The sequence below is a fragment of the Cajanus cajan genome, chromosome 1 (genome assembly GCF_000230855.2).
Source record: "Cajanus cajan strain Asha chromosome 1, NIPB_CcT2T_4, whole genome shotgun sequence".
Taxonomy (NCBI): Eukaryota; Viridiplantae; Streptophyta; class Magnoliopsida; order Fabales; family Fabaceae; genus Cajanus; species Cajanus cajan.
Genome location: NC_138517.1, coordinates 32,900,515 through 32,915,171, shown reverse-complemented (window position 1 = coordinate 32,915,171; position 14,657 = coordinate 32,900,515). Strand labels below are relative to the sequence as shown.

Here is a 14,657-nt window from a genome sequence, read left to right as displayed (position 1 = left end):
TACCATCCGGCATACGATTAATATCCAGAAACTTTCTCCCGCTCAGTCACAACTCAACACAACACAAAACAACGCGGGTTTTGAATTTTTTTTCTTTTCTAGAAAATATAAACGAAACCTCACACTACCCGTGGACTGTACGTTTATTACGGCGTTCGAAAAAGCGGGTCAATACTTAATTCCGCTTTTGCCCCTCCTGATATTTGATTTGATCAAACAAGGACTTACCCGGTTTTTTCACACTGCTTTGCCTTCCAAACAAGGAATAAAGTAAACCGCCAGGAATTAAACTCCATTAATAATCGATTAATTAATATTACCACCTCGCGCAATAACTATATTCCTCTTCCGTGCCTACAATACGCAGCGTTTCATTGATTATTGCTATTACTAGCATTAAGCTATCTTTAATTTGGCTTCACGATTTAGCTTTAAGAAGAACGAGGACTTTGCTTGTAGGAGTACTTAACATTTGCGTAACCGCGTACAAATGCAACGTGGTTGGTTAATTCTTCAGTTTCTATTTTTCTTTATATAATAATAACAATTTATTCTGTTTCTGAGTTGCTTTCGTGTTCCTTCTATTATGGGACAGTTGTCCCACATGCAACGTGATTGGAGCAACGAGGACAACGCGTTGATTGAGGTTGAGATTTGAGACTACACCTTAGTTTTCAGTCCACATAGCATAATTATCGATTAAATTAGGCACAAGAAAGTGAAAACGATTGTCACTTTTCGCAAGTATAATATATGGGGGTTGCTAGTGTATCTCTAATAAATAAATGAGGGATTATGGTACTGTATCTGATGTGTATGTATATATTATTTAAATGTCATGTCAGTTCTTTAAATAAGAATTTTTTGTATTTAAATTTTTATATTATTTATTTTTAAGTTTTTATTAATTTTTTTTATAATTATACCATAGTAACCTTGTCTTCGTTGACCGTGGTGGTTTTCCTTCTCTACACCCACCTCTCCCCCGCCCCTACCTCGTCTCCTGCCCTATTGACCTCTCTACCGTTGACGCTGCCATCAACCTCTTCGACGAGCTTGAATTCATGGACGAAACCCACTTCCCTCCCCTCCGCCTCAACCCCTCCCCCTACTTCTTCAACTCCCTCGCCACAGCCATTTGTCGCTCCTCCCTCCGCCCTCCACTACTCCCTCCTCTCCATCGTCGACCATGACCCGTCCAAGGTTGCCTTTGCCTGTGACGACATCCCCCTTGACCCCACTGTCCGCTTCTGTTTTCATTTTTAATTTTTTATTTATTTAAAATCCACGTAAATAAAAAACTTATCTGAAGTTTACGGTTTTTTTTTCGTATCTTTCTGCATCTTTCTCACTTTGTGAAGATATACGGGAAAATGAGAATAGAATTTGTGGACGTACCTTCGCGAGCGAGCGAGAACAAGAACGTTACCGGATTTCTGAGTACTGGATTTAGGCAACATTGTCCTGGTTTTTCCCCTCCGCTTCCTGGTTTTTCCCTTCTTCTTCTTCTTTTTTCGGTTATCTCACTCACATTGGATTCAATTCCGGGAATATTCATGGATGGTGCTTGATGTTGCTGTGAGTGATTCTGCGGTATTGTTGTATATGACATGATTTGGGTGTGCTTTAACAAGATTGGCGTTCTGTGAGATTATTGTTTTCCCTTTTGATGCTTGTTTGTTTTGATATTTTTATTGGCAAAATTTATATGCTTTTGTTGTCCCAATGTGTGTAGATGATTATTATTTCAAGAATTGAGAATTTTGATCTTTTATCCATCAACTATGTTGTTTCTCATACAAAGTAGAAAGCTACTTCCATGTGTCTATCAGGATTCAGTTTTTGAGAGCTAATTTGGCTTCATTGCTACATATGATAATTTTTTGCTCAATAATAATTTATTTACTTGGTGAATATGTTTGTTTTAGTTTTTTGCAGAAGATTTTACATGCATTTGACTTAAAATATGAATTTGGGCTGGACTATCCTGTAATATGTAGACTGAACTTTTTTTTTTGGGTCATGTCTTAAGGGATTTGGGAGTTCATGTCTTTTGGGGACTGAGTTCAAGCTATGAATATGTTTTGTTTTGTGTACCTTAATAACTTATATAGGCCTTTGTTATATGGTAAGTTGGTAACAACCACCACCATGTAGTTCTTTACTTGAAACATAGGAGCGCTAACTAGATATTGGTACTGCAAATAAATGATGTTTCTTCTATATAAATGTCAAAATTAAACCGTTGGTATTTGCAACTATTGAAAAGATTTTTTTCCTTCTTTTAGGGTCCCTCGTATGTTTGAGCATCAACTTCCTTGCAATGATATTTTTGGGGGGTAACCCATAGTTGTATTTTTGTGTTTGAATAAGATGCCTTCTTTTTAATTGAACTTGATTGATGAACCATCTCCTTGGATATGAGGTAGTCACTCTCTCCGAGTCATAGGTGATCATTCTTTAATTCATGAATAATTATCTTATTAGATAAGGAGGTGAATGGAAGTTGTCCTGTTGTTAGATGCCTTTCCGTATCCAAAAAGTATTTATGGATAAAAGTTGGATGTGCGTACAAAGTTCCCTTGGAATTTGGATGGATATAAAGTTGGTCCTTTACTCTTTTTTTTTTTGTTTTTTGCATACTCCCTACAGTTATCGTATCGAGTTTCTAGTTGGTGTATCTGAATAATAATGCTTTATGTTCCTATTTTTCTTTCATGTAGTAGTATTTGTTTGTGCTTGTTCAGTTCTGATTGTTTCTTAATATGTTTCTTTCATTTTTTAAGGTACTTATTGTACTCTGTTTTGCATGTTATTAGACTATTAGGTTCCTATTTACATTCAAAAACTGCTTTTGCATCTTCAGCCCTTTCCTTGCATCCCCTCAAGATTTTTTCTTTGGGCATTACTACTAAACCCTCTATAAAAGAAGGGTTTTGACATGAAGATCGAATTTAATAACAACGATTTCATCTTACTCACTGAAAATACCCTGGTTTTGCCTACATAGTACAAATTGATTCACACTATGCTACCTTCACTACAAAAGACCCTACTTCAACCATACATTGGAAACTCTCATACATTAGCAAAGCTCTCATTTCTCGAGTTTCTTCACATCATTACCAATAGTTTTAGCAAAAACCAATTAAGGCAGGTGCAATTCACAATTTCAAGGCAGTAGTTGTTGATCTCTGATTAAGCAGATTTGTGGCCTAAAACCATGATGATGGAATTCATTCAAATGAATTAAATAGTTTGTAGTTTGTTAGCATTAAAGTATAATTTATTGAATGAGAATCAAACTGGTCCTTAGAAAATAGATTTGGACAAAGTATAAATCGAGCAGGATGATAATGATCAGGGTGTTTGAGACATTATTTATAGATCCCCACTTCAGGTCACTACAAGCTGTTTGTCATTCAAGATTTCAGTAACAATTATACAGAAAAAATCTAAACATAAATTATGGATCAATGATCTTTGTTCTTAGGAGTATTCTATGCATCAGACATTACAAGTAAATAGAACTGGTTCTTGGTTAACAAGGCCAATTTTTTGTCTTATCCATTTCAACTGTCGACCAGCAATGTCATAAGCATCAATATTAAGCTGTCTGTTTATTGTTTCAAACATTCTTTATGGTATTTTTTTTAATTTATTCCTAGTAAATTATTTAACCATCACAATTAAAAAATATATTTATTAAGAGAATAAAATTATATAAAGATTAATATATTTATTATTATTCTTAAATTGGGTGTAAAAATCTTAAACACAAGTGATTTTGAGATGGAGAGAGTAGTACTTAGTACCTAAAAGAGCTACCAAGCCCTTCACAGAGAGTCCCTAGTTAGAGAAACTCCTTTTGAGAGCGGTTAGATTGAGTAAGGGTGAAGGAATGGAGTTATTGGCATCAACTCTGCTAGCTATGATAGAATCTCTTCTCCCCAAGCTTACTTTCCACAATGGTCCCCCTAGCTGTAAATTTCAACAAGCATTAATCCCATCAAAACAAATGTAACTCTTTTGAAATTTAAGCCTTTTAAGTGTCATAGATTAATACTATTTGGATTGTTTATTACATAAACAACAGAGTCTTGAGCAGCGAGTGCAAGAATATTACCCTTGGGCATGCTTTCTCCACCTTGGCTTTAATGTCATCGATGACATTGAATCCCCTTGCTGAATTATTGTTAAGTGTTGTTATTTTCTCTCCTATGAAATTGCTTGTATCATCCTACAGTATTGATGCATCACAACCTTGATCATTGTGTCAAGTAAAGCCAAATTGAGAAAAATAGAAGATCACTAAAATAAGACAAATTAATGCATATACTCACATTTACAAAGCAGTCATGGAAAAGCAATTGGAGTAAGGAAGCTCCTCCGCCAGTTTCATTTTTAATGGCTTTTATAACTACTTTTTGCACTATAGGCAAGAGTTCCAGGCAGCTGCTAGAGTAGAAGTCCGAAAATAACGTCTTTTTAGCATTTGCTTTAGAAAGTAAAGTAGCAGCAACAAGAACAAACAAGAGGAAGTAGTTAGAAGCCATCTATGCTTTCATAAAGTACACAAAACCAAATAATTAGTGCCATCTCTTCTATATAAAACAATGTAGGCTAAATTTGGTCAATTAAGTTATTCCAGGTCGTTGGAGTTGCTTTTACGTAAAAGTAAAAATAATGCTAGTCTTGTCATGTTAAAGCTGATGGTATTGGTATGCCATGTAAGCCATTTTTCTTTTCTATTTGGCCATGATTAAAGGAATAGGATTCCTGACGGTAAAAGAATAAACATGTGCTAGGTTATGAAAAGGGTAATGGACTTTTAATTTGTAATCCAAATCAATGTTATTGTATACTTTTTATGGTTATAAGTGTGTCTATGTTTTTGCCTAGTATATTACGTGAAATTAACTTATCCATATTGATCTATTTTTTTGTTTCTGTTTTGCTATTTGATTATATTATATGCATTAAATACCTAGTAGTTATGAGTTTTTGACAGGTGATAGCTTCTAATAGTTCTCAAACAATAGAGGGTAAACTTTACATTTGATGGACAACTTCGATGATTTGTCAGCAGTTAATTTAAGTGATGATGGAGATGTTAAGCATTCTGTTTCTTCTAAAGAATCTGATGAAAGTGATAGTATGTATCGTTATATACAGTGTGATCAAAATGTGAATTCAAATATGAACATAAGAGATGGTGAATTTAAACAAATTACAGACTTGACGACTAATGACATATATGGGCTAGAGTTTGGAAGTGAATAGGAAGCATATGAATTTTATGAGAAATATGCAAAATGTCGTGGTTTTGTGGTAAGAAAAGATGAAGTGAAACGTAATGTCAATGGAAAAGTGATAATGCGGCAATTTGTATGTAATAGACAAGGTTTGAGAAATAAGAAGCACTTCAAAAGGGTAGACAGGAAAAGAGATCATAGACGTATTACACGAGTTGAATGCCAAGCTAGGCTTCGTGTACACTACAACTTAAAGAAATCAATATGGATAGTGACATGTTTTGAAGTGGTCCATAACCATGAATTAACACCTTCAAGATATGTGCACTTGTTCCCAGCTTACCGTGATTGAAAGATGCAGATAAAGCTCAAGTTGATAGCTTGCATTCATATGGAACCAAAACTTGTCATATGATGGGGTAAATGGTGGCTCAAAAGGGTGGATATGCTAGTGTTGATTTTACCAAGAAATATTTATATAACTATTTTGATAGTCAAATGTGTGGTGAGATTAAAGATAGAGATGTTGCTGCTGCCTTAAGTTATCTTCGTGGGAAGGCCGACAATGATCCCATGTTATATGCAAAATTTGCAACTAATAGTGATGGTAGATTGGAGCAACTTTTTTGGGCAGATGGATGCAGTAGATTTGATTTTTTATGTTTCGGTGACGTTCTTGCATTTGACACGTCATATAGGAAAAACAAGTATAACTATCTTTTTGTAATTTTCTCTGGATGTAATCATCACTCACAAACCGTCATATTTGGTTGTGCTTTGGTGTTATATGAAACCATTGACACATATAAATGGGTCTTAAAATCATTTTTAGAAGCAATGGGAAACAAACATCCCAAAACAGTTGTGACAGATGGGGATGGGGCAATGAGAGAGGCTATAAAACATGTTTTTCCATATTCATGTCATCGACTATGTGCCTGGCACTTGCATAAAAATGCATGTGAAAATGTTAAGAGTTCTCTTTTCTTGATGGATTTCAAGAAAGCAATGTATTCAGATTTCACTCCGGAGGAATTTGAAGATTTTTGGATGAACATGGTTGAGAAGCATGGACTTGTGGGGAACAAATGGGTTTCCAAAACATATGAGAATAGATCATCATGGGCCACTGCTTACTTTCGTGATATATTTTTTGGTCGTATACGTACTACTTCTCAGTGTGAAGCTATTAATTCAATCATGAAGACATATGTTAGGAAAAAATGCAGCATTTTTGAATTTATACATAATTTTGAACAAGCTTTAAGAGAATATAGAAACAATGAACTGGTGGCTGACTTTAAGTCTCTATATTCAGATCTTGTATTGACGACATCTCTTTATGAGATTGAGAAGGCTACTGCAAAAATCTACACTGCAGAGGCTTTTATGGAAGTTAAAGAGCAAATTGTATTGGTTAGTACGTTAATTGTTACTAGAAGAGTAGTAAACGGGGACCAATTGATTTTGAAATTGACTAAGTATTGTCATTGTAATGTTGAAATGACAGTTGTTTATGATACTTCAAGGTCAATATTTTATTGTGAATGTAGACATTTTGAGTCATGGGGTATTCCTTGTTCTCATATTTTTTGTGCCATGAAAGAGGAGCATGTGGACCATATTCTAGACAGTCTCATTTTGACACGATGGACTAAAAAGGCTAAGATTGATTTTGTGTCATCAGATTCATCCAAGGGAGTAGATTCTGATGTGATGGAGCTTGCTCAGTTTGGGGCTTATTGTGGTGCTTGTACAAGGTTTTGCAAAATAGCTTCAAAAAAGAAAGGACTATACAATGAGGTAATGAATGACCTATTAAAACTCATAAGTATGAGAAATTAGAGGATTCTGTTGACACACCAAACCCATCAGGAAAGCACTTTTGTGATCCTAATGTGGTTAAGACTAAAAGTGCTCTAAAGAAGAGTAAGATTGGTATGAAGAGGTCAAGACATTGTTCAAATTGTACTAGCACAAAGTACAATGTTAAGACATGTCCAGTGCGTGTTGGTACAAATGCTAAGAGTATGAATGATGATAAGTTATCTCAACCGGAATGTCCTAAATCCAACATTGTAGCTGATAGTGTAAGCTTCTTGTTAACAATAATTATAATTTTATTTCAATTGAGTTTTTGTTTCATTTGTGTCAGAAATGAGATGAATTTCTTTGATTTTGTAGGATACAAAAATAATGACATCAAGTGAAAGCAAGGGTCAGGACCATGTAATTTCAATTAAGCCTAAAAGCCATATTGACAAAGTAGAATAAGTTTTATTTTTATTTCAAATTTCATTATTTTTATCTTTGGTTGTAAGTAACATATTATTTGTCTATAGAAAGGGAAAGGGAAATCTAGCAATTGTTGTAAGAAGCAAAAGGAAGAAAAAAATTTGAAACATAAATCTCCTGTAAGTACATGACTATGGTAATGTGCATGTTGAGAAATGGATATGTACATGTCTTAGCAATGATTAATAATTTTATCTAAATTGTATAATGAAACACGTTGTTTGTTCTAATGGAGGTCACCTTATTATGTCGCAAGTGCAACTTATGTTAACCCCAATGCAGCATATGGTAACCCCAATGCAGCATATGGTACCCCCAATGCAGGCTATAGTACATCATATAGTACCCCCAATATAGCCTATGGTACCCCCAATGCAGCATATGGTACCCCCAATGTAGGCTATGGTACCCCAAGTACAATTCCCAACATATGGGTATGTTGCTTCAAGCCAAGGACTATCAAACTTACCTAACATTGTCGAAGTTCCTTTTTATCGCCATGATACCCAAGTTCCTATTTTATCACAAGCACAACAGGTTGTTAATTTGTTAATGAGATTTTACCTTTGATGACTTTTTCTTTGTTTCTTTTGTGTGAATCATTTGTATGTTACACTTCAAAACATTTTGTTTCATTGTTATCATGGACTTCAAGTTGATAATAATGACACATCTTATTTTGGGTTACTTCAAGAGGTCATGAAAAATGATGGTCAAACGAGTAAGTTTTATTCACTACTAATGTAGAAGTGTATTTAAGTAGTAAAGCTGTCATTTCACTCCATAAGTTTTTTGATAATAGTGTTAAAATTGTAATATTTATGTTTTAGGTGGAAGAGCATGAGATTAAATTCATAAGTATTATACTACTAGCACCAAAGTTATACCTTCTAATATTCATTTTCCATTTTTGTCATCTACATTGGCAGAGATCGATGATAAACGACAACTTGAACTGTTCTACAGAGCTCCAAATGTCAAATGGAACTGGTAGTGATTGATGTATTCCTTTCAAGACTTTCCAAACACACTGCATATCAAAATTTTGGGAAGTCATTTACTTAGTGCATATAAGAAAGTAGTGTCATATCCAAATGTACAAGAACTAACTTTAGTATAAGGAATTACTTTGGCTATTTATTAATTTTGATGTCATTATATTATTCATTATATGCCCTCTGAATGCCACTAGTAAAGCTTAAGTCATAACATTGGATTTGTACATTTTACAGAGTGTTGGAGTGCAGTTTCCTCAAAGCAATCAGGTGGTCCAATCAAATCATCCTAGTTCACAACCTAGTAGGAGTAGTAATGTACCAAAAGCATACATACATTTTAGAAAGAGCTACCCACGAAGGGTTCTAACTAATGAAGGATTTTGACCAATAAGGAGTTGTGTGAAGTATCACCATGTGAAGTGTTGTGAAGTGAAGCCATTGAGATGTCAAATTTGAGGGGTGTCATAAATGGTATCAGAGCCTAGTTCTCTCTTAGAGTGTAGTGTGGTTTGAGGACAAACCAAACGGAAGTTGGTAGGCTTGTAACAACTTAAACGCACCGAAATGAAAGAAATCCAACAATTTGTACAATTGTCAGATTGTGTAGTTAAGGATTGCTTAAAGAAATTAATTTGTAATACCTATACTAACAAGATGCATATACTTTTTGGTAGCTTTTCACATAAGAACTCCACAATTAAGTGGACATACATCTCATAAAGGGCTATCCATGGAGGGTTCTAACCATTGAAGGATTTTGGCTAACAAAAAGTTGTATGAAGTGTTGTGAAGTGGAACCACTAAGATGTCAAATCTGAGGGGTGTTACAAATAGTATTAAGGCCTTGTAACAGCTTAGGCACACCAAAATGAGAGGAATCCAACAATTTGTACAATTGTGAGACTATGCAGTTGACGATTGCTTAAAGGAATTAATTTATATAGCCTATACGAACAAGATGCATTTACTTTTCGGTAGCTCATCACATAAGAACTCCATAGTTAAGCAGACAAACATCTCAGAAAGGGCTACGCATGGAGTATTCTAACCATTGAGGGTTTTAACCAACAAAGAGTTGTGTGAAGTGTCACCATGTGAAGTATCATAGAGTTGAGCCACTAAGATGTCAAATCTAAAGGTCTTACAAATGATATCAGAGCCTAGTTCTCTCTAAAAGTATGGTGTTGTTCGAGGATCAACCAAGCGGAAGCTAGTAAGCTTGTAACAGCTCGAACACATCAGAATGAGAGGAATCTAGTGATATGTACAATTTTAAGACTGTGCAATTGAGAATTGCTTAAAGGAATTAATTTGTATTACTTATACTAATAAGATGCATCTACTTTTCGATAGCCCATAACATAAGAACTCCACAATTAAGCGTGTTTTGCTTGAAATAATTTAGGGATGGATGATTTTTTAGAAGATTTCTTGAAAAATGTGTGTGTGAGGACAAAGCATGTTGAAAAATCTTGTATTGGTTTGTGGGATCAATCGATGATCCTAAAAGTGAACGAACATCTCAAAAAGGATTACACACAATGTGAGAACCTCTACCCCAACATATATATATATAATAATAAAAAGAAATATCTTATTGGATAAAAAAATATTTAAAAATGAAATGACAATTCCAATAATCATGTGAGTAGATAATTCACATTCATGTCCTTAATCCAAATAGCAAATAAAATTACAAAGAATAAAAATTGAATTTTCCAAAATATATACTTTAATAAATCATAAACAATGTCATCTTCTAATTCTATCTATGTCCCGATGTCACATGTCCTATCAGAGCAAAATCCCACATAGAAGCCTAAGCTCCATCGTCCACATCCTCAGCCTCATGCTGCTAATGGTCTCCTGTATATCAAACATGAGAAACAACACAAAAGAAGGGAGTGAGAAATATCTCACTATGGCTCACGGTGTAGGAACGCACACCGGATAGCCAAACACAAACAATACAGTTACCTCAAAGATCAATCAATAACAATAGCTTATCCAATCATCCAAGTCATACAAATAGTAATTTATCATCATTTAATAATAAGAATGCACATGCATGGACACTGACTACATATTATCATGCATGTGGCACAAGTAAAACATCACATGGCATATTGCCGCTAACAATACACGAAGAGTAGTCTAGGAGTACATGCCGGGTCACACCTTCTGCGCACTCTCACTAGAAGGATATACTACCAGAGTCTCGTCGGGATAGCTAAGTCGCGCAAGATACATCCCATGTACACAATGGGCGAGACTGGGACTTCCAAACCGAGCTATCCCCAAGGACTAATCCCCAAAGCTTTTATACTAGGGGGCCTTCTCTGGCGGTGTATTCCATATTGTACCCTTAAAACATTTATGCAAATGATGCATGTCAATCAAGACTCTATGCATTCTCATATCACATTCTCATGTCTCATTCCCATATCACATTATCATGTCTCAACACATCTCATCATCACATCTCTTAGTTACATTTCATCATCACATTCGCATTATCACATTATATTCACAATTTTCACAGAGCACTTTTATTCATATTAGAAATCATCTATTTGCGAAAGTAAACATATATTCATACTTCTCGTACAACAAGGAATACAACAGAACAATCAGAAGGTAAAACAAAAAATATTAGAAATATGACTGTTTCTCATAGGGTTCCCACAGGAACTCACAAAGCACTCTAATTCATATCAAAACTTGTTTATTTTCAAAATTAAACATGTATTCACACATCTCTTTTAATAGGGAATATAACAGAATAGACAAAAGACAAAACAGAAATATTCCTATTTTGCCTGCTGCTCATAGGGTTCTCTCAAGAACCCATAGAGCGTTCTAATTTATGCAATAAACATTTAAAATAAGACAATTCACGTATATAATTATTATCACAATTAATTTACGCATACAAGCACCAATGCACTCCCTTAGGGTTTCCCGTAGGAACTTATAGGAGCACCAAATTCCACAATCATAGCCTAAACGAAGTTTTTATTCATACACGCATATTAATTAAGTAATTGGAACATACAAGAAAAATATGACATACAACAAACACAGGATTGGGGGCCAATCCCACTACCCAGCATACAATCCCACACCCAGAACAAGGTTTCTCACTCCCTGCTTACCTCGATAAACAGGAGTTGAAACTGAAGCAGGATCTCCTCCTCCGGGTTCCCCTTGGTCTCCAGAAAGTGTAGAAGAAAAAGGGTCAAAAGTGAATAAATGCGTTTTTCTAGAGTGCCGGAACGCATTTATAGGCATCAGAATTTGGCCAGAACGGCCCGTCTGAATCCGGAACGGCCCGTTCTGGGCACATAAAACATGTAGAAAAGCCTCTCCCAGAACGGTCCGTTCCAAAACTAAAACGGCCCGTTTTGGGTCAATAATTTGTTCTTTAAAACCACATCCGGAACGGCCCGTTCCCAAAGTGAAACAGCCCGTTCTTGGTTAAAGTTTTACCCATGCATGCTCGAGTTGGAACGATCCGTTCCCAAAGTGGAACGGCCCGTTCCGGGGCTATAAAAATCCAGAATTACAAAATAATAAATAAATAAATAGCATATATATATATATATATATCAAATTAAAATAAAATATCAATACAATTTAAAACATGATTTTCTTCAAATAATAATTATAAAAAAATATCATAATTAATAATATTATAAAATAATTTTCATAAATGATTATCATTAAAAACCTTTAAAAATTTAATCAAACCCATTTAATTAATCAAAATAATTATAAGGAAATAATCTTCATAAATACAAAAATAAATAATAATTATTCGTAGTATTAGTAGAAAAATTTGGGGTGTTACAACTCTCCCCTCCATTTAAAAATTTCGTCCCCGAAATTACCTGTAGCAAATAAAAATAGATATGTCTGCTGCCTTAGACTTTCTAATGTTCCACCTTAGACTTTTGGAATACTACACACAAGTCCACAACTTCCTCTACTCCTCTCTTCTCCTTAGATCACCACGCTTCTGCTACGCCACTCTCATACATCTTCCTAAGGTCCTAATCCATCTAATAGCTCCGAAGTGAATACTAAGAGTACTCTTATTGCCTTCTTCTAAGATCATCTTTCTTAATTCGGGATTATTAGGCACATAGATTCTATCCTGAAACCACAAAACACCATCAACTTCCACTCGAAAAGGGCTATCTATACCTTTACCAATTCTCTCCACTTGGTTCACTAAGAAAAGATTTAACTCTTAGGCTCCTCTAATCTCATCCATTAATTCACTAGTCACCTTCGACATACTCAATTCAATGCTTCTAAGGGTAAGCTCACAAATCAAGCTTAAATCTCTAAACTCTTCAATCAAATTTAACCTTTAAATCATCAAAATGATAGATGAAAGATCATCCTACTCAAGGAATCTGTCACCATATTGCCTTTACCTAGATAACAATTGAGATTAAAATCCTAGTCCTTAAGAAATTCTAACTATCTCCTTTGGTCAAAAGATATTTAAGACTCTAACAATCGCTAAATACCTCAAGCTTAGAATCATATAGGTAATGTCTCCAAATCTTAATGTAATATCATAACCACTAACTCATAGATAAGGTAGTTCCTCTCATGAATTTTCAATTGCTTAGAAACATAAGCTACTACCTTTCCTCCTTGCGTCAACAATGCATCCAAATTCATCTTATAAGTACTACTATATACCACAAAAGGCTTACTAAAATCCAATAATATTAACACTAGTCAATCTTGCCTTAAGAGTTGGAACTACTCTCATACTTACTATCCCACATAAAGATAATACTCCTCTTAGTGAATGTAGTTTAGGGCAATGCTATCTTATAAATTCCTTCAATAAATCTCCAATAATAATAAGCTAACCTCATAAAACTCTTATCCTCACTAACTGGCTTAGATATCTCCCCACTTAAAAATAACTTCTACCTGAGACATCCATGTTTACCTTAACTGGAATTTACAGGAACTAGAAAACTTACCTCATACAATAAAAAAAATAAAATAAAATAAAATAAAACAGTAATACTTGATGGAAGAGCATGGGCTAAAGGCCCAACCACTAGAGCTATGGCCAGGAGGTTACTTGAAGATTTGACTGCTTCAGAGCTTAGTGGGCCCAATGGGCTTGGTGGGCCTAGGGTGCTTCTCACTTGGGCTTTGAATGAATGAGCACCATGTTTTTATTGTCTTTTATTAGTATAGGGACTTACTTGAAATTGGTCTTGTATTTTGACCATAGTTTAGGTTTAGGCTTGTTGGGCCTAGTTTTGGGCTTCATGGGCCTTTGGGCTTTTGGTACCCAATATTGGGCTCATTTTCATTCTTGTAATTTTTCCTTTTTATTGTATTCATTAGACCATTGTATTTTGGTCATTAGATTAGGTTTTAAGGAGGAATTATTAAGATTGAGAATTAGGCAACATTAGGTTAAATTTAACTTGCATTTAAGTTGAATTTGAAGTCACATTGTTTGCGCCACTTTGGCTGAACAAGTGTGACACAAATTCAACCCTAAATGCTAATTAAATTCAACCCAAATGTGCACTTAACACCATGTGACCGGTCATTAGAAGTGTGAGTTAAGTTTTTGAATTCAAATTCAAATTTGAATTCAAAAACTTGGCGCCACTAGGACTAGCACATTGGTGCCAAGTGCAAGCCAATTCCGGATGTATATATACTTCCTCCTCTCCTATTTTGTACTACTTTTGATCATAATAGAAATTTGTGAGCCTTTGGCCGAGTTTCCTCTCTCAAAAGTCCCCTAGAGTTCATCTTCAAAACCTTAGGATTCCACCTTAGAATCCTCCTCTTTGAAGTGTGCTCTCCATTGATGCTTGAGCTTGGATGCTTCCTTCCTAGTTTAGGTTGAGTTCATCTTGAGTTCGTAGCTGGCAAAGTGTTCATAAGTGAAGAATCAAGTCTCCTTCGAAGAAGATCTGGCCTAAGCAAATCCGTGGAGAAGAATCTCTTTCACTTCTCCTAAGTTTGCTATCAATTTTGGTATCAAGAGCAAGGTCTTCAAGGAGATAAGTTCTTCATCTTGTTTTGTGTCCGTGCTTGTGTTCTTGTATATCTC

General features: G+C 35.0%; 1 protein-coding gene and 1 pseudogene across 1 annotated transcript; one reads left to right on the top strand and one right to left on the bottom strand.

Moving 5' to 3' along the window:
- Positions 1-3,771: 3,771 nt before the first annotated feature.
- LOC109799259 (peroxidase 52 pseudogene) lies at positions 3,772-4,556 on the bottom strand (annotated as a pseudogene).
- Positions 4,557-5,678: 1,122 nt separating this feature from the next.
- LOC145954260 (protein FAR1-RELATED SEQUENCE 5-like) lies at positions 5,679-8,551 on the top strand. The gene is made up of 6 exons (XM_083068170.1): positions 5,679-7,002; positions 7,101-7,345; positions 7,440-7,484; positions 7,598-7,673; positions 7,833-7,984; positions 8,480-8,551. The coding sequence occupies exons 1-6, from the start codon at positions 5,679-5,681 to the stop codon at positions 8,549-8,551; spliced, it is 1,914 nt and encodes a 637-aa protein (XP_082924296.1).
- The last annotated feature ends 6,106 nt before the right edge of the window (positions 8,552-14,657 follow it).